Source organism: Octodon degus, unplaced genomic scaffold (assembly GCF_000260255.1).
Source record: "Octodon degus isolate 3935 unplaced genomic scaffold, OctDeg1.0 scaffold00005, whole genome shotgun sequence".
NCBI classification, from domain to species: Eukaryota; Metazoa; Chordata; class Mammalia; order Rodentia; family Octodontidae; genus Octodon; species Octodon degus.
The window spans coordinates 33,483,990-33,505,658 of NW_004524581.1; the positions used below are offsets into that span (position 1 = coordinate 33,483,990).

The following is a 21,669-nucleotide window of genomic DNA, read 5'->3' on the forward strand; positions in this document are numbered from 1 at the left end:
TTTTGCCCATACGCATGAGTATTGTCTACAACATGTCTTCTTTGTAGCAGCTGGGCGCTGCCACCACTGTGCCTGGCTGAGGTCACCTATCTGTTGTAACCTGTAGCTTCCCTGTCACTTCTCTGGCTCTCCTCTCCTGCTAAGCTTTGTTTCCTGGAAGTGTTTAAAACCTTCTGCCACTGCCACAGCTACTGCTGCTGCTGGAGCCACCACAGCCACCTTGATTTCGTGGTTTGGTAAAATACCGGCCTCCACCACCGAAGGGCCCAGAGCTTCTGCCTCCAAAGTTTCCTCCCTTCATGGGTCCAAAATTCGAAGACTGACTGTTGAAATTGCCAAATTCATTATAGCTTCCACCACCTCCATAATTGCTTCCATCATTACCAAATCCATTGTAGCCATCTCCACTGCCACCATATCCACCCCCACCACGGCTGCCACCAAAGCCACCTCTACCACTGAAGTTTCCTCCGCGACCGAACCATTGCCACGGAAACCTCCTCCACAACCACCACCAAAGTTTCCAGAACCACCTCGACCTCTTTGGCTAGATGAAGCACTAGCCATCTCCTGCTTGGACAGGGCTTTCCTCACTTCACAGTTGTGGCCGTTCACAGTATGGTATTTTTGATTGACAATCTTATCCACAGAGTCATGGTCATCAAAGGTTACCAAAGCAAAGCCTCTCTTTTATCCACTGCCTCGGTCAGTCATAATTTCAATCACTTTGATTTTTCCATATTGTTCAAAATAATCTGATAAGTGATGTTTTTCAGTATCTTCTTTAATGCCACCAACAAAGATCTTCTTCACCGCTAGTGGGCACCTGGTCTTTGAGCACCTTCTCTTGAGACAGCTCTCCTTGGTTCCACAACTCTTCCATCCACTTCGTGTGGCCTTGCATTCATGGCTGCATCCACCTCCTCCGCAGTGGCATAAGTGACAAACCCAAAACCCCTGGAACGCTTGGTGTTCGGGTCCGTCATTACCACGCAGGCTGAGTGTTCCCCACTGCTCAACATGGCTCCTCAGACTCTCCTGAGTTGTTCCACAGCTCAGCCCTCCGATGAAGAGCTTCCGCAGCTGTTCTGGCTCCTTGGGAGACTCTGACTTAGACGTCACGGCAGTAGGAAGAGAGCCTGACGATGCTTCCTCCGCGGTGTCCACCAGCAGAAAGGCTCTATTTTCCTCTTAACTTTGTTTTTTCCTCCTTTTTGGTTTGTTCTTTCCTGTCACTTTTATCTAAGTATATTAATTTCCTTTAACTCCTTCAAGGGACCCTTTATCTCACTTTGTTCTCCTCTGTCTCATCTTCCATTGATTAACTTTTCCAATTAACTAAACAGATAATAGACATAAGAAAATAATCAGTGAGTTTACAGAAGACCCCATTAAAAAGCTTGATGAGCTTAACAAAATGATTTTTTTTTTTTTTTTTTTTGCGGTACTGGGGATTGAACTCAGGACCCTGCGCTTGCCAGGCAAGTACTTATTCTACTAAGCTATCTCCCCATCCTCTCAAAATGATTTCCAAGAAATGACTATTTTAGCAACAAATTAAGAGTCAATGAACAGGAACCAACCAGAAATCCAAGAGATAGAAAGTTCTATTCAAAAGTGAAGAATGCCAGACAGAGTAGCAGAACCAGATGACAACGCTGATCTGGCTAAAGTGACCAATTATTCAGAGATACTTTAGAAACAGTAAGAAGTCATGAAAGTGGATCCAACAGCTACTAGACGACACAAAGACTAAGATTAACTGAAATTAGTGAAAAATGAGAAAACAACACAAATCATAAAAAGCCTGTTTACGGAAATAGCAGAAAACTTTTCAAACATAGGGAAAGAACTAGACAAACTGGCAAGTAAGGTATATAAAACTCCAAGTAGCTACAATCAGAAAAGAACTTCTTGTAACCCATCATAGTCAAAATCCTTAAAGAGCAACACAAGAACAGAATCTTAAAAGTTGTTGGAAAAAAGCAACAAATTAGCTATAAAGATCAGTTCTCAGAATAACAGCAGACTTCACAATACATACCTAAAATGGCCAGAAGGGACTGAAGTGTTTCAAACCCTTAAAGAAGACAACCTCCATCACACACTGACATACCCTGCAAAACTACCTTTCAAAACTGGTGGAGAAATAAGGTCTTTCTGTGACAATCAGCACCTTAGGAAACCAAAGAATTTTCAAGACTACCCTAGAGGAACCAGGGAGATGGCTCAATGGAATAAGTGCTTTCCTGGCAACTGCAAGGGCCTGAGTTCAATCCCTGGTTCCGCCAAAAAAAAAAAAAAAAAAAAAAAAAAAAAAAAAGACTATCCTAGAAAGAGACAAGGAAGGTAACAAGACCCAAAAGACTAACCAAATGAACACACAAGGGAGGGCGAGCATTTAAGCAGAAGCAATAGGAAAATAATAAAATGAGGGGCCAGGGAGAGCTGGCAAGAGAGAAGTACTGAGTTCAATCCCTAGTGCCACAAAAAAAAAAAAAAGAAGTAATGCAATGAAAGGAATATGTCATTGAGAACAACTCTCAACGTGAACGGTCTCAATTCCCCATTCAAGGACACAGACAGAACAGACCATGGAAAAAGAACCCATTGGTACGCTGCATACAAGAAAAACATTTAACCCAAAGAGAAATTTATAGAGTAAAATTAATGTAACAGGGACCCAAAAGCAAATAGAAATGGCCACCCCTTTTCAGACAAAGTGGTCTACAATCCAAAACTGATCAGAAGAGGCAAAGGTCACCACATATTGGTGAAAGAAACAATCCAACAGGAAAAGATAACAATTAAAAACATGACTGAACACTGGCACACCCAACTTCATAAAGCAAATACTATGGAGTGCAAAAGACCAGAGCAACAACACAAATAGAGTGGGGGCCTCAACACCACACTGGCAGAAGTAGATCAACTAGATTTAAAAATATCAACAAAAAATACTGGAGTTGAACCACACCTTGGGACAAATGGCCTTAACAGATATCTAGTGTTCCACCCAACCATAGAATACACAGTCTTTTTAGCAGCACATGGGACTTTCTCCAAAACCGACCACACGCTGCCCATAAAGCATACTTAAGATAATATAAAAGAACCCAAATTACCCGTGCGCTTTGATAATACGTGCAGTGCACTGAAACTAAAACAAAAATCAATGGCAAAGAAACCACAGAAATTGCAGAGACACGCGGATACGAAGCAATACGCTCTGAATCAGTGGGTCACAAAAGAAATCAAGGAAGGAATTAGCTGCTGCAATTAAACACTAATGTCAGTACAACACTAGAGTCCATGGGACACAGCAGTCCTAAAAGAACTGGCGTTTATAGTTGCAAACGCCAACATCCAAAACACAAAGAGAGCCCAAATAAAAACCTAAAGATGCACTACACTTCAAGGCCCTAGAACAACAAAGGAAAGCCAAATTCAAAGCCAGTACAAGGAAGGAAACACAGAAGATCAGCACAGCCTGGCGTGGTGGCGCACACCTGTAATCCCAGCACTGGAGAGGCTGAGGCAGGAGGATCCCTGTGAATCTGAGGCCAGCCTGGGCTACCAAGGGAACTCAAGGCCAACCTGAATGGCATGGTTTATGTTTTAAAAACACAAAATAAAGATCAGAGCAAAAATTACTACAATTGAAACTAAAGCAAACAATATATATATATATATATATATATATAGAGCAAAACAAAAAATAAGTAATAAGAAAGATGACATATCGTTTGTAAAAAGGGAAAGGACCAAAGGAGGGACGGAGGGGGAAGGGGACACTGAAAAGAATTAAGCTGTGTGCCTGCACCACTCCCCACAAGGAACAAATCATCCTCTGCTCCCAATGTGTACTAGCAAAAAAAAAAAACAAAAACCTGAAAGACTTAAGAGAGGCTTGGAGACCCCTCCAAAAGCGCCATGGGTTCCAGAGCTTCCAGCTCCCAGGGAGTGAGGGCGCGCAGGAAAGCACAGAGGCTGCTTTCAGGAGCCGAGCAGGGGCGCAAGGCCTCGGCAGCTGCCTCTGGAGCCTGCAGCCAGCCGGTACTCACTCCTCCTTCCACTGCCACACTGCCCTGAGGAATTCCTCCCGGCCCAGCTCGTGTCGCCTCACTCCCCGCTCCTTCCACAGCTGCTTCTCCACCACAGCCTGCAGGAAGACCAGGAGCCAATGCACAGCATGTCAGGCTGCTTCTGGAAGAAAATACACTGTCAGCCAACCGTAGGACAATGCGAGAAAAGACCCACCTGTGTAGCAATTCCTGCGTGATCTGAGCCAGGGACCCACAGCACTTGATCCCCTCGCATCCGGTGCCTACAACAGAGATGCTTCTCGTGAGCCCTCGAGCCCACGGGCCTACCCTCGCCCACACCCACACTTTCTACCTCCCCTCCAAGGGCTGCAGCAGCCCCCAGCCCCTACCAGCGCACAAGGGCATCCTGGATGGCCACGGTGAGGGCATGGCCGAGGTGCAGGGAACCCGTGACATTGGGCGGTGGGATGCACATGGAAAAGGTCTCCCCAGTAGCCTGGGGCAGCCGTGCCTAGAAGGAACAAGGAAAGTCCCAAGGCAAGAGAAGACTGGGGAGACAGCACCCTCTGGTGCCTCCAAGACATTCAGAACTTCAAGGAATGACCAAATCGCTCAGTGGGTTACAGCACCTGCAAGCAGGTGCAGGGACTGGGGTTCAATCCCCTGGCCTGCCACGCCTGCCCACCCCCGGGGGGCACACTGACACAGCAACTGAGACTGGGTGTGGTAGCACACACCTATAATTCCAGTTTTGGGGAGGTTCTAAACAGGAGAATCACTAGAGTCCAATCTAGTAGTGAGACCCTGAACACCCTGTAGACCCTTCCCTAAAATACAAAACAAACAACAAAACCCCACGGAACTTCAAGGAAGAATCCTCGGCAAGTGACAGAAAAATGAATGAGAAGAAAGATTTGTACTAATAGTATCTGGACAGGGTATCATGTCTGCATCCTTTACTACAAATAACCCCTACGAAGATAACAATATGCAATGTATTAGTTATTGAAACTGTCCTATTAATCGCTTCTGAAACTGTCTCATTGTTGTTTCTCAATAAAATTAAAAATAAAGTAACAGAAAAATGGTGGAGTTCGGGATCACCAAGAGACATATTTTTTGTGTGCGGCAGAACCAGAGATTGAACTCAGGCCCTCGCGCTTGCCAGGGAAGCACTTATTCTACTGAGCCATCTCCCTGGCCCCCAAGAGACATCTGTGCAGAGGCCACTGGCCAGAGACGAGCTCTGCAACGTGCATGAGCCTGACTCCAAGGCTCGGTGTGCCCACACAGTACCCTCTCTGCAGGCCCCACTGACCTGATACTCTGGTTTGAAGAAGCCCTCTTGCACCCACCACTGGTACCAAGCAGCTTCCACATACCGGGGGCTGTAAGCAGGAGGCAGCGGCCCAGAGATATCTGTGCAAATAGAGGGACAGCTCCACTAAGTACTGGCCTTTGTTCCACAATGCATCTCAGCAAATCAAGGGGGCAACAAAAATCAGAAGCCTTCAGGTTCCCTGGTTACCTTTCTTGTCACCAGGTCCTGTAGGAATGTCATATAACACGACCTCCTTAAGACTCCAGGCCTTCCTGGCTTCTGCGGGTGACTTTGGGGAAGGGAAAAAACCGAGGCTTGAGCGTCCCCACACCCCTTCCGTCGGGCTCTCCACCCGTCCCGTCCCCCACCCCCAGTCTCAGGCCCAAGGCTGAGCTGTCCCACCCCAACCTTGCTCTTCCCGACAATCCCAGCCTGCAGTGCCGCCTGCTTCTCCCGCAGGCGCTTCTGTTTGGCTTCTCGGTTCCTGCGGGAGGTCTGTGAGCCATGAGGCTGTGACTGTATAGAAAGGGGCTGAAGTCTGGTTAGGCTCGGCGAGGACCTCGGCCCCTGAAAGGGCGTTCGAAGAAGCGTGGCCAGAGGTAAATGAGGCATCAGGAGTGTGTGGGAAGAGGGCACGATCTGTTCCGGAGGGACAGCACGTTAGAACAAGGACGTGCAGGGGCACCACACCCCCAAACCACTTCTTTCATTCCCCGCTACCTGCCAGCACTGGCCTGAACCCAGATCCCTGCACCCTCCCTCCTGCAGGCCTGAAGCGCTTGGTGCGGACAAGCGCAGCACCCTCGAGTCACAGGCACCGGGCGCTTCTGCCCCTGCGCCGCGGCCCGCGGACACCAGAGGGCACAGGAGCCGGCGCCGGGCCAGACGGACGAGAAGCACCGAGGGCCGGCACGGGCCCACCTGGCGCGACCGCCGCGCCCCGGGCATCCCGCCAGCCCCACCGCGACCCCCCACCTCCAGGAAGCTGCGGGCGCGCGCCCCGACTTCTACCCGCCGCTAACCCAGGGCCCGGCGGCGGCGCGGCGCGGACGCAGGCCCAGAACGTGGCCGGCGACGGCGTAAGGAGGCGGGGCCAGCCAGGCGCAGGCGCAGTAGCCGCGGCGCGCGGAGAACAGGAGGCTGCAGGGGACGGGGCGGGGTGGGGCGGGGCGCGGGGGGAGGGGAGGGGGCGGGGCGGGGCGGCACCCAGGCGTGCAGTGTTTCCACAACTTTATTCAACAAAAAGCATCTTGCAGTATAAATTAAAGGCACCCGAGCCGTGAGTCACGCACGCGGCCGGCCCGCGACCCCCGCCCCCGCCGTCCGTCCAGGCCCACCCCGCACGGTCAGGCGCTGTGCTTCTGCCGCTTCCAGAAGCGCTTGACGTCGCTGTGCCCGGCCGGGGTCACCACCATGAGCCGCTTGGCCGAGTTCTCGAAGAGCAGCACGCCCAGCTCCCGCGCGTGGGCCAGCAGCAGCTCGAAGTCCACTTGCGACAGGAACTGGTTGTACAGCACGCCTGGCCGCGGGGAGCGCGGGCCTCAGCACGCTGTGGCTGCCGGCCGCCCGCGCGTCTGCCTGCCCGGCTCCCCGCCGCTCCCTCGGAGCCACCCCCGAGGGCGCCGCGGGGACAGCGCGCCGTGCTCCCGTCCACCCGAAGTAAAGCCTCTGTCTCCGCGCGGCGTCCTCCGCCCCACCTGCCCGCCCTGCCCTGCCCTGCCCTGCCTCCGCGCGGCAGGGCCCGAACCCTCACCCTCCGTGAAGCGGAGTCTGTCGCGCTCCAGCTCCCACAGCCGGATCTGGTCGGTGATGGTGGGCGGCAGCACGGGCGTCTGCAGGGCAGGGAGGCTCTGGGGCTCGGGAAGCGCCACGCCCGGGCCGCCCCACCCACGGGCGGACGCGCACCTGTGCATACCTGTTTGAGCATCACCGGGTGCGCCCTGGTCCGCAGGAAATGGATTATCTGGGGAGACAGGAGCATGGAGCCCCGAGGGCCTGCTCGCCCGCCTGCCAGCTCCTTCTCCAGCACACTTCCCTTCCCATCACTCTCTTCCTTCTCTGAGTAGCCGCAGCCACCCGAGCACTCCCTGGCTGCGCTCATCTCCCTCGAAGCTTCCAGGAATCCTCCAACACTCCTGCGGGCTGGGGCCCGCCCTTGGCCGTGCAGAAGAGGCCGGGCAAGCCGGCTCGTTCTGCGGCTGGGGATCTCGGGGCAGGGGCGCAGCCAGAGCTGTGCCGCTTCCTGCGGGCATTTTCCCTGGCGCGCGTCCCTCAACAGCTGCGTGTGTTCTCTACCTTTCCCACACCTCTTCCTCACGTGCCTACTGCTCAGACAGTGTGTGACTACTGTGCCAGCCCCCACAGGGGCCACTGTGCGACGGCAGCCCAGGCCCGCACCCCCACCTCCAGGGTGATACCTGCTGGGCCGTGATGCCACTGGCAATGGCCTGCTGCACGCTCTCCCGGGTCACCTGTGCCACCACCATGTTGGGGAAGCGGTAGAGCATCTCAGAAAAGAGAGCAATGAGGGCGATCTGCAGCTCCGACTCTGGTGTGGGTGTGGGAGAGAGAGGAGGCTGCCCCACAGCTCAGTGGGCGGAGAGCTGTCAGACGTCCAGGAACACAAGCAGCATCCCCCGCTTCTCTCCCCCTTTCCGCCGGCCAGCCTCACCCGTGTAGGCATACAGGCGGTAGTTGGTTTCCACTACGATGAAGCCAGGCTGATGCACAGTGCCCCCGGCCCCAGAGACACCAGACGAAAGGTTGATGGCCAGGCGGGTGGGGTAGTAACGCCGAGATTTCCTCTAGGAAGGAAAAGGCAAAGACAGACCTCTCTTAGGCGCCCTACGTTGTCCTGCCTGGGCAATTGGATCCCTCCCAGCACACAGACCCCAACCCTCAACTTCCTGCCCCACAGGATGAGGGCTCGGCCCTGGCAACTGCCCTGTGCTCCGGTCCCAAGCCAGGCATCTGGGCCCTCATACCTTCCTCTGGAAAACAAGCCCGAACTCACGCAGATGTTGCAGGAAGTTCAATAGAGAATCACTCATTCCTTCCACAGAGTAATCCTGGGGAAGAGAAGCCAACTGGGGTCCACACAATACCTGGCCACCTCCTCCCTAGGGTCCCCACACCCATTCCCTCCTTCCCTTTCTCCGCTTGCTTTGTGGCCCCTCTTACCCTGCCCGACTCCCCATCCTTCCCTGTCCTCAAGTCCCTGCTCACCTTGCCCAGAGTAGAAAAGCTGAGTTGGAAGAGGAAGGAGAGGATCTCTACCAAGTCCATGCCCCGGCTCTGGGGAAAGAGGAAAGCCGAAGGGAGAGATGGGACAGAGCGAACGCAGGAGTGGGGCAGGAAACAGAGCCCTTGCGGTGGGAGCTGAGAGGAGCGGGGCACACTGGCGAAGGGCCTGGCCTCCTCACCTGGGCTGTTTGCAGATACTGCAACATGAAGTACCAGAGCTGGGCAGACGTATCCAGCAGCAGGAACTGGAAGCCGGCGGAGGTGATGCAGGGGGGCTCCCCGGGTTCAGTGCTGGAGACAGAGAAAGACGATGGCGGAGATGAGCAGAGAAACATCACCATCCCACCCATCTCTTTTTTTAGGGAAGGGTCTACAGGGTGTTCAGGGTCTCACTACTAGATCTGAGTCATAGTAATCTGTTTATAGCCTCCCAAGAAGTGGGATTACAGGCACACGCCACCACACCCAGTCTCAACTGCCCGCTCAGTGCACCCTGGGGGCGGGGCCGGCAGGCAAGCCAGGGATCCAACCCCTAGCCCCTGTGCCTGCTTGCAGGCGCTTTAATCTGCTGAGCTATTTGACAGGCCCTTCCAGTCTCACTTTTTGTATTCCCCACCATCCTAAGTTGTCCCCAAACACCCAGTCTGGTTTTGCTGTTGGGTGTGGTGCTGGGATCAACCCCAGGCTCCAGTATCTGGTAGGTAAGAACTCTGGCACTGAGCCCCAGGCCAGGAAGCCTCGGCCTGCTATGGCTCAGGCCTCCTCACCTCTTCATGAGCCCGGCCTGGCTGAGGAGCTGAGCCAAATCCTGGCTGACAGCCGCACTGGGGGAGCCCACCATGAAGTGCAAGACCACCTAGGAACAGAAGCAGAGGAAAGGAGTCCACTGCGGGCTGCGGGGGAGCAGGGGAGCTGACATGCACAGAACCCCATTCTTACCTCCCATCGCTCCTCGGCGTACTTGTCCAGTGAGGGAACATCTCGGGCATGCTTGTCCGGCCCTAGCTGACTTGTGTCATCAGACCAGGCCTTGCCCCTATGGCCAGCACAGGCCCAGGGTAAGTGTGTCTGTTCCCCATTGCCCCTTGGTCCTTCCTACCTTTACCCCATGAGTGGGACACATTTCCTACAGCCTGCAGCCACATCTGGTCTGACTTATTCCTGACAAAGTGGGGACCTAAGGTTCCGGGGAGGCCCTTAGGAGCTTCCACTCCTGTGGTTGATTTATTAGTTCCCCAGCTTAGTGTAGGAAGAGATGGAAGCAACATACCCACCCAGAAGGGCAATGCGGAGGTTCTGGCGGAAGATGGGGTTGAGGATGAGGCCCTGGAGACCACCAGGGAGCAGCTGGGTGTGCCAGATCCGGAGGCCACTTAGCAGCCCTGTGCTTTCTTCCTGAGCCCTGGAATAGCAGAGGATGAGCAGCAAAAAAAGAGGAAGCCCAGGAGCCTCCATTTCCGCCTTTTCTAAGCCTTAATCCTGAGAACAGCCTCCCAGGGTCAGAGCACATCTTCTTCAAACAAATGTCTTTACAGCACCCCTAGCAGATCCTCATTATAGATGGGACATCACAACTCTCCAAGAGGGAAAAGTTTCCCAGTGTATTCCATTTAAGCTCTTTACCAGGCGTATTATTCAGTTCAAACACCCATCAACATTTCCTGCAGAGTTAAGGTGTATGCAGCGCTACAGCATGTGCTCAGCAGATATCACAGGGCCATATGTTTGATCCCAGCACCACCCACTGGGGGGAAAAATCCACACACACACACACTTTTCTGGAAGCATTCCAAGGAAGAGCATGTCAGGGAGCCCAGCAACTGAAAATCCACATCCAGCTGAGAACGCAGGACAGACTCACTTGCTGAATTCCTTCTTCACCCACAGGGCTACGGCAGCTTGAGGCAAAGGCTGCTCCAGAAATAGCATCCGCATCACCCAGTTCTTAGCCAAAGGTGGGAGCTCCCTACAGGAGGAGGAGGCCAACGATTAATATCAACAGCCCCTCCATACCTGCAGCTTTGCCCTCGGGTACCTCGGAACATCTCATCCCACGCCCACACCGTTACCCGCCCTGCTGCCCCACAAGACCCCATCCCGGCCGCGAAGCTTCCACTCCTGATCCCTGACGCGGTCCGCAGCTCCTGTGACTTTCCCAGCAGTCCCCGCTGGGAGACCCACCCCTCACCTGAAGACAGCCAGACACGTGGCAGGGTGGCCATACAGACGGTCCAGCACGCCGGGGCTCAGGCTCCCCAGGAATTCCTGCAGATTGCGGCACTGTAGGTGCACTCGGCTCAGCCCAGCCCGCGGAGGGGCGCTCTCCATCACCTGGGCGACGCTGCTGTTACGGCCGGCAGTGCGAGCCCAATCTGTCCTCCGGCCGCATCCCGCGGCCCCGCGGTAAGCCTCGTCCCCTCCCCGTTCTCGCAGACCTCGCCGGCTTCCCCTCCCTTCCCGCTTCCTCGTCTCAATCCTCCTCTCAAATGGTTTCTCAGTGTCCAAGTGACAGAAGTGTTCGCGGTCCTCCACCTGCCGGCCCGCCTCCTGGCACCGCGCGCCGCCGAGCCGGGCCCCTCCCGCCCGGGCCTGCCAGCCTCCGGCCCGCACCGCGTCTGCCACGCTTCCCAGGGCGTCCCCGCCCGGGTCTCCTGCCCTCCCGGGGGGCCCACAGCGTCCGACCTCCCCCGCACCTCGACCCCCTCCTCACTTCGCCGCCGCTCGCCTCCCGCTCCGCGCCCGGCCAGCACCGGCTCTCACACGCCCTCCGGGGTCTCCTCAGCCCTCCGTGTCGATCCCGGTCAAGCACCCCAGGTCTCGAGCCGTCCAATAGGAGCCAATGTGTCTCTCTGGCTCCAGAGATGAAGGATAGTGGGAAATACGACAAAAAGTTGGGAAAGCGAGGAAGGATTTTACAGACCGGAGCCCTGTGAAGAAAGGGAAAGGAAGAAGTCAAGTGAGGAGATGAGGGGCGGTGCTACACTTTCCCGCCGCGATGCATACTGGGAATTGGAGTCCTCTCCGCGCCCGCCCTGGAGCAGGCTGCTGTGTGTATGACTACAATTCCCGAAAGGCATCGCGAGGATCGTGGGAGCCGAGAGCCGGGTTTTCATTCATTGAGCCCCGGACACCAAAAGCCCGGCTATTTTGGTTCCGCTGTGCCCTCTGACCTCGCAGCTAACGGCTACTTAAACTGGCTAGGGCAGCGGGCGGACCAGAGAGTGAAAGTGCCCGAGGGTTTTGGGTTCCTGAAGCTCAGCTGTTGCCCCATAGAATTGGGGCGACGCACACTGCAGAGCGTTTCCACCTGTTAAGGATGGACAAACCCTGGGCGCCTTCCGTGACAGCACCAGACAGATTTCCCTCCTGCCACCCCCACGGTTCCATGTAAGACTCAAATGCAGAGTTTATTTGCATGCTTATATCTGGTAATCTAAACAACTAACTTGAAGACAACATTATGCAAGGTAACAACCATTGTCGGACTGCGGTTCTACCCCCCCATCCCTAGCACCGCTTGCCGTGCCGCCTCCGCCCTCCAGGGGGCGCTAAACCAGCCACGGAGTCCAGATGTACTGGTGCAGCCCGCCTGTAATCCCAGCGCCCGGGAGGCTGACAACAGGAGGATCCTCTGACTCTGAGCTGTGTAGTGAAACGCTGTAACAGCCAAATACATTTTTTAAAAAGTTTTTTTTTTAATTGCAATGTTTAAAAGAAATGAATTGTTTGCTCTGATTTGACTTAAGAATTACTCAGAGAAAGTCAAGGGAAACTCTTCAGCCAAGCCTGGAGTTAAACGCATCCCCCAAACTATTTTTTTAATAGATATTTGTTCACTTTTGGATATTCTTTATTCTAAGATTTTTTTAAATGATTTATTTATTTACTTGGTACAGGGTCTTGCTATGCAGTTCAGACTCGTAGTGATCCACCTGTCTCAGCCTCCCCAGTGCTGGGATTACAGGCGTGCTCGGCCACACAGGGTTGATGGCCAGCCTGGTGCTGGGCCGGCATGGCAGTGGTACCGGGAATGAAACCCGGGTCCTTGTGCTTGCCAGGCAGACACTCAGATGGCCGTGCTACCTCCCTGGCCACCCCACCCCCACCACCAAATTCTTGAAAGCAAACTGTTTTGCTCACCGCTAGACCAGGAGGGACTGAGAAGTTCGGCCGTGATAAGACAGAGGTGTCCAGGCTGGGTGGGGCAGGATTGCTGGAGACCTACATGGAGGGGCTGCACGAGACTTTGTCACCTCGAAGCTCACCTGTGTTTTGTTGTTCTCTGTCTTTTTACCAACCAGTGTTTAAAATTATTTGAGCACAGCACAAAACTGACAAAGCTTAGTTGTGGCAACAGATAAGGTTAAAAAGACAAACCACAAACCACAACTTGGGAAGAAATGTTTCATAAAGACAAAATGCTAACAGCTTTTGCAGAGCAGCGTAAGAAAAAGAAACTTAGTAGATTAGCAAGAGAAACAAGCGATCAGGCCAGAGATATAGCTCAGCAGAATAAACACCTGCCTGGCAAGTGCAAGGTCCTGAGTTCAACCCCCAGGCACCCCCTGCCCCCACCCCTCGCCAAAAAAAAAAAGAATAAATAACAAAAAATTTAAATGTCTTAAGGGGATGAAATGACTATAAACTTCATTTGAAACTAAAAAAAAAGGGCTGGGGAGATGGCTCAGTGGATATGTGCTTCCCTGGCAAGCACAAGGGCCTGAGTTCAATCCCCAGTTCTGCTAAAAAATAAATAAATAAAAACAAAATTTTTTAAATGAAAGTAAAAAAAATAAGTTAAAGAAATAAAAAATAGAAGAAATTTATAAAAGGTAAGCAAAATAAGAGCTTGGCATCCTGTGCTGGCTGGGTGTGGAGCGTGCTCAGCGCTTGCTGTAGCCATTGGTTCCTAAGGCTCCTTCTGGGAGACCCGAAGTGGAAACCAGCTCTACCCCAGCCACAGTTTTTCAGGTACCTACAGACAACTGAACATTAAATAGAAAATTCTGAAAGTCAGGAACTGCAAATAACTGCATTAGAGTATATTATTATAGTTGCTTCATTCATTACTAATTATCTCTTACTCTGCCTAATTTTTTTTTATTTATTTATGTGTGTGTGTGTGTGTGTGTGTGTGGCCAGCTCAGCCCACCAGGGGGCGGGTCTGGCTGGCATGTGGCGCTGGGGATTGAACCACGGTCCCTGTGCTTTGCTGAGCTTGTTCTAAGTAGGTGCTTTAGACCACTGAGCCATCTCACCAGCCCCACTCTGCCTAATTTTTAAGTTCCACTTTGTCAGCACACACACACACACACAAAGCGCGCGCACAGAGTGCTAGCCCTAACAATCTTAAGTTGATTCTCCTTTAACATAGCAGCTCCACCTTTGAAAACGTATCATACTGGAATTCTCCCACCAGGGTAGAGAAATATGTATGCAAAGATGTTTATTGAACATCTGTTTTTGTTGTGTTATGTTAAAACACGAATGTGTAACCCTGGGGACTTGTTAGGTAATGTGTGGGTCGTTGAGCTACCTATGATCAAGCAACAGGGAGAGAAAAGCGAATTACAAAATGGCATATATGGCCCAATGGCATCATTGTGAAAAACTTTTTTGTTGTCTCTTTTTTTAATTTTATGTATTGGATACAGGGTCTCACTATGCAGCTGAGACTTGTAGAGATCCTCCTGTTTCAGCCTCTTCAGCACTGGGATTACAGGTGTGGCCACCATGCCTGGTCTTGGTGGCCAGCTTGGCGCACCCGGGATGGGGCTGGCATGCTTATGTGGTACCAGGGGTCAGACCCAGGTCCTTGCACTTGCCTAGACAGGCGCTTAGACACTGAGCTATCTCCGAAACCCTTTATCTTTTTGAGACGGCACTTCACTGTGAGTTCAGGTTGGCCTTGAACTCATGACAACACTCCTGCCCTGGCCTCCAGAGTACTGGGATTACCATTACAGACAGCCATGTATCTTCACACTTGACTTTGGAAGAAACTTCTGTGTCTTAGCACTTGGAAGAGGCCATATCCTTCACGTGGAAGAGAGCGGCACGGGGGAGCTGGGCGCCTGTCACAGTTCCCTGCACACTAAAGCAGCAACATTACCGAAGCACAACCCCAAACCGACTGATTTATGGCTAAGTGCCAGCCCTGCAGCCACCCTGCTGCCAGCCGGCCGTGCCCAAGTTCCCAGGAGTCACAGTGAATGAGTTGCAGCTGGTGACGTATCACCAGAACCCCGCCCCCTTTCCCAGCCCCCGTGCCGTCCCCTGTGCACTGTGGCCGATGCCGGGCTGCTGGGCCCCCTGGCTCATTCAGGCGCCGAGAGGGCAGCACGTGCCGACGGCTCCCCTTAACTGCGGTAAAGGCTGTGTGTGTGGCATGGCAGCTGCTAACCCCTGCTATTTAAATCAAAATGAACCAAAGTCCTCCCCGCAGTCCCACCGGCCGAATTTCAAATGCTCAGCAGCTCAGAGCACGCAGAGGTAACATCGTTTCCCTCGGCGCAGTTCTGGCTCCCATTCTGTCAGCTGCCGTGACGACAGCAATCTGCCTTACTGCAGGGCTGAGCCTCTGAGGAACAGGAGTTCCTGAACTCTCCACGGGAGGCAGCCAGGCAAAGTGGCCGAGCGTGAGGAGAGCACCCCTCTTCTCAAGCCGGAGCATGTGCCCGACCACCTCCAGAGCTGCCTCAAGTGGGCACTTTGCTGAGTCCGGTTCCTGAGTCTGAGCATCTCACGTCTGCAGGGTACCACCATGCTGGCCAACACAGGCAGTGGTGACGGCAGAAAGAGAAGGACGACTGGGATGGGGCCAGAGGAAGGGGCAGGAGGTAGATCTAACCCAAACCCCCCAAAACCCACTGACACCTGTGGAAAACTCAACCTTTATTACCTGCCTACCGCAGGGGATTAAAATTGCCTCAAGCTAGGTCCATATATTAGTGTAAAAATCTGTGTCTCTCCCCCCAAAAATGTACAAACCCCAAGTGATTATAGAAAAACCAACGTGGTAGCTACAACAGAGATGTCCAACCCCACCGCCACAGGCCTCTGCTCCCTCTCTCCCTCTAACCCCAATATTTACTCCACAGAAATGTACAGGCACAGGGAAATCCTAGTTACAGCACGGCAGGTGGGAAGTGGGGCTGCCCAAGGATCGGAGGAAGGGCAGGGAGCGCCCCCAGGTCCAGTGTGTCCAGTTCCAGGGATATGCACCAGGGACATCTTTTGCCCCGCATGTCCTCCTCCCCCCAGCTCCCAGCTGGCAGAGTCCAGTGTATGACAAGAAGAGGAGGTGGGGCAGAGCCCCCTCCCCAGGGGCCAGTGTCATCCAGTGAGGCCTGGCGCTGCAGTGGGCCACTCCAGTGTTTGCCCTGCACTTGCTCTCCCCCAGGGATGGCTGTCAGAAGTCAGAGAAGATCCCGTCCTCAGGGCCAGCCGGGTGGGCGGCAAGGGCTTCCAGGAAGGAGGCAGGTGGAGGATGGGGAAGGGGATGCGAGCTTGCCTCCAGGTTGGGCGCCCCCACCTCACTGCCTCTCAGACGGGCTGTGGGAGGGGCAGGGCTGGCTCCCCCAGCATCACTGGCGGCCTCAGGCCTCTCCCAGAGCTACACCGTGTTGACTGCGTCCTCTGCCAGGAAGCGGTGCAGCTGGGGGAAGGGCGGCCTCTGCTCAGGCTCCCTGCTCCAGCACTGCAGCATCAGCTCATACAAGCCCTGGGGGCAGGCGGGCGGCCGCGACAGGTACACCTGCAGGGGGGGGACCCCTTCAGGCTCCGGCGGAAGGCCCGCCCCCAGCCTCCCCCGCAGGGCCCAGTGCCCTCCTCTGCTCTGACCTGCCGGCCCTGGTCCCGGAAGAACTCCCCAGCGTTCTCGATGACTTGCTCGTCGGTGAGCTGCCCGAAGGGCTGGGCCCGGCAGAGCATCAGCACCTCCCAGAGGGTCACCCCGAACGCCCACACATCACTCGCTGTGGTGAACTTGCCCTGGCACAGAGCGGGCGACAGAGGCGAGACGGACATAGGGCAAGCCTCCCTCCTGAGCAGCCCTTCCCCGCTGCCTCCCCTCTGCAGCTCTGGTCCAGTCCCCTGCTGCCCTCCACCTCCTGGTCCTGGCATGCCCCCCAGCCCTCCCTCTCAACTTGCTGCCGCCCCCCAGCTCTCCACCTCCCGAATCCTCCCCACCCCCACTCCAGGCTCTCGGACCACTCATCACCCACTCTGTTTTTCTGGGCCCAGGTCACAGGAACCCCCCAGTCACAGGTGGGAGACGCCAGCTGGGAAGAGCAGCACCTTGGCACCGGCCCCGCCCGGCTCTCACCATGAGGATGCACTCCCAGGCCATCCACCGGATGGGCAGCACTGCCCGGCCCTGCACGCGGTAGTAATCTCCAGCATAGAGGTTCCGGCTCATGCCGAAATCGGCAATTTTGATGGTGAAATTCTCCCCGACCAAGCAGTTTCGGGTGGCCAGGTCACGGTGCACAAAGTTGAGTGTGGCGAGGTAGCGCATGCCCGAGGCTATCTGGGCGGCCACGTGCAACAGCATGGGGTAGCTGTGGAAGGGAGCCACCAGCAGGGTCATGGGGGGCCCGGCTCTCTCCCCCAGGCCAGGCCACATGCTCCACTCCCTCCCTCCAGCTGAATCTATGTTTCTTGGGCTCCACCCTTGGCCTCCAGTGAGAGCGACCCTGGGACAGGGGAGTCATGGAGGGCTCCCGCCCTCTCCAGCCTCTGTGCCCACAGTCACCTGTTCTCCCTCCTGGTCCCTCTTGGAGCCGCTACCTGCTTGCCGCCCCCTGCTGCCCTCCCCGCTCAGATGTACCAGGCCCTGGGCTACCTGATGGTGGGCCCCTCCGCACCCTCCGCGGCCGCCTTGTCGTCCAGCCGGTGGGCACCGAGGAACTGGTTGAGGTCGCCGTTCTCCATGTAGTCGGTGATCATGCAGAGAGGGTCGTCCTGCACACACACGCCCAGGAGCCGGATGATGTTGGGGTCCTTGAGCCGAGACATGATCTTCACCTCCTTCAGGAAGTCGTTCCTGGAGCGCAGCAGGGAGCAGCGGGGGCGCGGGCTACACCTCCTCTTGTGCCTTGGAGCTCCGACACCCGCCCAGCACACCCAGCCTCCCTTCCGGGGCCACAGCCAGGCTCACCTGGCATTCTTGGTGGCATCTGGCCGTAGGATCTTGACTGCTACCAGCAAAGGCTGTCCCTTGCGCACGCTGCTGGGGAAGTCAAGACCAACCAGGTCCTGAGGGTCCTCTACCTCACAGAGGTGCACCTGTAGAAAGGCCACCTGCCAGGTCACAGGCCCAGTGGGTGCCGTGATGCTGGGGCGGGCTTCAGCCAAGGGGCGCCCTCCTCACCTCCCCAAACTGGCCCTCGCCCAGCTTCTCCTTGAAGCGGAGCCGAGACCGAGGAAAATCCACTCTGGGGGGCCCGTCTGCAGCCGCCCCTGGGGGCAGCGCAGGCACAGCGTAGGTGTTGCCCCCAGTGACGCCCTGCAGGGTGACAATGTCAGCCTCGGCATAGTGTGGCACGCTGCTGTGGGCAGGCGGGGGCAGGAGTGGGGCACCCGGCTTCTCAGGCTCCATGTAGTCTCCACTGCAGGCTGGAGAGGAGAGAAGACAGCAGGTGTCAGGCTGCGCCCTGGCTCTGGCTCTGCATGCTGACCTCCCACAGCTCCCAGCTAGCCGAGAGACCAGGTAGGTGCTGCCAGCTCCCCTCGTGCCACCACCCCCAGCAGCAAGCGAAGGCGCCAGCCTGAGAGGGCAGCTGTCCTGGAGATGCCCGAGTTGCGGCAGGGAATGGATGAGCAGAACAGCTGGAACATCAGACCTTGCGGGCTCTCCCAGCACAGCCAGGGTCTGACTGAAGGGGCTTCCTCAGCCCACACCCCCAAGAAGGGGGCGACCAGCCATGGCCTCATCCAGCCCTGGCCCATCCCCAGAACCCCCTGTCCTTTCTTCGTTTCCTGGCTTTCAGCCTGCCCCCTTCCTGCCGTGGTCACCAACCCGGCCCAACACACCAAGCTGAAGGACAGGAAGAGACAGAGCACACAGAGGGAAAGGGCAGCACATCCTCCAGCCCCATGACACGCGGTCCACAGACGGGGACAGAGCTGCCCGCTTGGCCCTGGGGAAGGGGCCACAGAGAGAGGTGACACAGAGGGGAGGAGCAGACAGGAGGGCGGGTAGGTGGGTGGGCGGGGGGCCTTCACCTCTGGGAGTGCAGAGAGGACACAGGGGGAGAGGGCGAGCGCCCAGGGTGAGGCCCTCCTCCTCGCAGCGCTAGAGAAAGCGGAGAATAAGGAGGCGTTACCAGGGGCAGGAGGGCGCTGCCCATAGCTCCTCTGGCTCTGGAGAGCTGCAGAGATGGGGCGGGAGGCGAGGAGGAGGAGGAGGAGGAGGAGGAGGAGGAGCGGAGCTGAGCCTTGGCCTCAGGGCTGGCTCACCAAGAGCCTTCAGGAGGAGCAGAAAGCAGCAGAGGTGAGCTAGGGCAAGGGACAGCCCTGCAGGAGCTCAGGAGAGCAGACGAGGCCACCGCAGGGGAGGAGTCATGGCCGAGGGCTTCTCGCGGCCCAGCAGGCACGGGCTGGCGGGCCAGGCAGAGGGGCTTACCCTGGGTGTTGGTGGGTTTGGCCCAGGCGGGTGTGGGGGGGCCCGGGCCTCGAGGGGGACGGGCGTAAGTGGCCAGAAGGAGGCGGTAGGCCGGATTGGAGAGCAGCAACGCTGTCGGGAGAAGGAGGGGGAGACACGGGGAAGGGTGAGCCTGAGGCTGGACAGGCAGGCAGGCAGGGACATCCAGAATTTGGCCGAGCGGGGCCCATGGAGTAGTGCACTGCGACGGAGACGGGGGAACAAGGACCTGGGGAGAGTGGTGGACAGACGGACAGACGGATGATGGGTGGGCAAGGAATACATGAATACTGATGGATGAGTGGGTAGGTGAGTACTGGTGGATGGACAGGTAGATGGATGGGTAGATGACAAATTGATGTGTCAGTATCAAAGGATGGATGGGTAGATGGATGACTTTTTTTTTCTTCTCTGTGGTACCAGGGATTAAACTCAGGATCTTGCAAGCCCTTGTTTTACAGATGGATGACTGACAGATGGATGGACAGTAGACAAATTGACCTGTGACTACCACTGGGTGAAAAGAATAGGGAGGAGAGTCAGCCCTGGGAGACACTGGAAGAGGGGGCAACTGAGAAGGTGGAGAGATGTATCTCTCCCAGGGCCAGAAAGATAAGGGTGTGGAGTATATGGGCTGTGGGGCACAAGGGTAAGACCCCCTGAGGATGATGGGCGACAGGAATCCTTGAGGACAGTGGCATGGTGGGGACATGGAATGAGGAGGGTGACCAAGGACACCAAAGGAAATGAGCTGAAAGTGGTAAAGACGGGAAGAGACTAGAAGAGAAGGACACGGAGCAAACCGGCAGAGGCTGGCACGGCTGGCGCCAGGCAGCGCTTACCGGAGCCGTGGGGGACGCAGGGCGCAGAGTGCGGCGGGTTCCCGCGCGGCCGCGGCTCCTGGTACGGCGGCGGCTCCCGGGGCCCGGGGCGGTTGTTGATGAGGATGGTGTCCCCGGGCACAGAGAGGTGGACGGTCAGCTCCTCCTCCAGCGCCCGGCGCTCCGCCTGGAGGGGGTGGCAGCGTGAGGCGCGTCCTCCCCGCCGCTCCCCGCTTCCCAGCAAAGGACCCGCCGCAGGGAGGTGGGCAGCGTCCTGGCGGGGCGCACACCCCGGCCCGAATCCGGCCGGCTGCTTGCAGCCTCAGCGGGCAGGGCGGCCAGAGCGCAGGGCGAGCAGCGCACTCACGAGGGGTGATAAAAATACAATGTGTTAAAAATGCCTGCAGTAAAGATGCCGCCATGAGTGCCTCGGAGCCCCCCGCTCGCTGCCAGCCGCCGCCCCGCGCGGTCGCTTCCGAGGTGGCTCCTAAGTCCTCTTTCTGAGCGCGTTCAGTTGCCCTGCTGTGGCTCCCTGATGTCTTAAGTCAGCTCCCGATGTTTCTCCCCAGGGTCATTTTGATTTTAAGGAGCAGCCCAAGTCCCCAGGCCCAGATCTGGTGCATCAGGTGGGTGAGGATGCCAGGAACTGTTCTGTGAGCCTGCCTTGCCACCAGATGGCGCTCAGCAGCACCGGCCCAATCCTTACAGCAACCTCATAAAGACACTCAGGAAAGAGGACTTTCAGAGCTGCTTCGGAAAGCAAGTGGGAGGCTGAGGCAGGAGGATCGCTGCGAGTTCATGGCCAGCCTGGTCTCCAAAGTGAGTTCAAGGTCAGCCTGGTCTCCAAAGTGAGTTCAAGGCCAGCCTGAGCTACAGTCTCAAAAAAAAAACCAAAACAGTACCAACAAAAACTGTGTTAGAGGAAGGGGAGCACTCCGAGGGGCGCTGGGCCTTTCACTGTAACACACTTAGAACTCCAGCGTCCACTGCATTTTCAGCCACCCCTCGTACCCTCAGCCCTCCCAGAGGGCAAGACTTGCACAGGCTGCCCCCAGTGCCCGTGCCCCAGGCCCCTCAGCGCTCTCTCTGCAGCAGGCCTTGCCACAAGCACGCAGCTTTCCCTGGGCAGGCCCCACGCCCACGCCCACGCCCACCTTGCTGAGCAGCCGGCGCCAGCGCAGCCGCCACAGCATCAGCGCGATGATGAGCAGCAGCAGCAGGATGATGGCCACCAGGCAGCCGATGAGGATGGCCGTCGGGCTGCCCTCCGCCTTGGCCACGGGCTGCTGGCCCCGGGGGTCCCGCTCTGCAGAGGCAGCGGGTCAGCACTGGGGCCAGCACCCACCCACAGGGCGGGCCCCTGGGGAGCGCTGGGCGGTACTCAGGGCTGTGGCTGCTCACCCAAGCTGCTGAAGTTGGTGGGAGGCGGGCCAGGCGGCCCCCAGGGCGCTGGTGGGAAGGTGCCCCCAGGAGCCGGAGAGGAATCATTCACCACATCTAGGGGGAGGGGAGGGGGTCAGAAGGGGAGGAACCAGGGGGCTGAGCAGGGTGGGGGCGGCGACATGGGCGGGGAGGAACCAGGGGGCTGAGCAG

At 56.4% G+C, this 21,669-nt stretch overlaps 3 protein-coding genes across 13 annotated transcripts in view; all 3 read right to left on the reverse strand.

Annotated features, from left to right (window-relative positions):
- The window catches only part of Vars2 (valyl-tRNA synthetase 2, mitochondrial), a 17,136-nt gene extending 10,683 nt beyond the window's left edge, over window positions 1-6,453 (reverse strand). The window contains exons 1-7 of one of the 3 annotated variants that reach the window (XM_023721835.1): window positions 6,390-6,453; window positions 5,776-6,006; window positions 5,575-5,656; window positions 5,365-5,465; window positions 4,436-4,557; window positions 4,261-4,327; window positions 4,065-4,162 (exon numbers count right to left, since the gene is read on the reverse strand). In XM_023721835.1, coding sequence (XP_023577603.1) covers window positions 4,065-4,162; window positions 4,261-4,327; window positions 4,436-4,557; window positions 5,365-5,465; window positions 5,575-5,656; window positions 5,776-5,979 — 674 coding nt within the window. In that variant the 5' untranslated portion in view covers window positions 5,980-6,006; window positions 6,390-6,453. The other 2 variants (XM_004624506.3, XM_023721838.1) reach the window with 2 other exon arrangements.
- Window positions 6,454-6,587: 134 nt separating this feature from the next.
- On the reverse strand, window positions 6,588-11,581 carry Gtf2h4 (general transcription factor IIH subunit 4). Of its 3 annotated transcripts, XM_023721847.1 has the most exons (15): window positions 11,508-11,581; window positions 11,321-11,465; window positions 10,799-10,941; window positions 10,472-10,576; window positions 9,881-10,012; window positions 9,550-9,646; window positions 9,378-9,466; window positions 8,790-8,901; window positions 8,593-8,661; window positions 8,352-8,435; window positions 8,039-8,171; window positions 7,785-7,915; window positions 7,283-7,330; window positions 7,121-7,199; window positions 6,588-6,886 (listed from the first exon to the last, which is right to left on the reverse strand). In XM_023721847.1, the coding sequence occupies exons 3-15, from the start codon at window positions 10,936-10,938 to the stop codon at window positions 6,714-6,716; spliced, it is 1,392 nt and encodes a 463-aa protein (XP_023577615.1). In that variant the 5' UTR covers window positions 10,939-10,941; window positions 11,321-11,465; window positions 11,508-11,581; the 3' UTR covers window positions 6,588-6,713. The 3 variants fall into 3 exon arrangements, with proteins under 3 accessions (XP_023577615.1, XP_004624384.1, XP_023577610.1); XM_004624327.2 differs by having other exon boundaries at window positions 11,371-11,564; XM_023721842.1 differs by having other exon boundaries at window positions 11,321-11,564.
- A 3,904-nt stretch (window positions 11,582-15,485) lies between these two features.
- Ddr1 (discoidin domain receptor tyrosine kinase 1) overlaps window positions 15,486-21,669 on the reverse strand; it is a 15,322-nt gene continuing 9,138 nt past the window's right edge. For 5 of the 7 annotated variants that reach the window (XM_023721880.1, XM_023721866.1, XM_023721865.1 and 2 more), the window contains exons 9-18: window positions 21,478-21,573; window positions 21,231-21,382; window positions 20,098-20,263; window positions 19,238-19,348; window positions 17,984-18,228; window positions 17,771-17,898; window positions 17,456-17,656; window positions 16,937-17,171; window positions 16,453-16,602; window positions 15,486-16,366 (exon numbers count right to left, since the gene is read on the reverse strand). In XM_023721880.1, coding sequence (XP_023577648.1) covers window positions 16,226-16,366; window positions 16,453-16,602; window positions 16,937-17,171; window positions 17,456-17,656; window positions 17,771-17,898; window positions 17,984-18,228; window positions 19,238-19,348; window positions 20,098-20,263; window positions 21,231-21,382; window positions 21,478-21,573 — 1,625 coding nt within the window. In that variant the 3' untranslated portion in view covers window positions 15,486-16,225. The remainder of the gene's footprint in view (window positions 16,367-16,452; window positions 16,603-16,936; window positions 17,172-17,455; window positions 17,657-17,770; window positions 17,899-17,983; window positions 18,229-19,237; window positions 19,349-20,097; window positions 20,264-21,230; window positions 21,383-21,477; window positions 21,574-21,669) is intronic. The other 2 variants (XM_023721885.1, XM_004624330.2) reach the window with 1 other exon arrangement.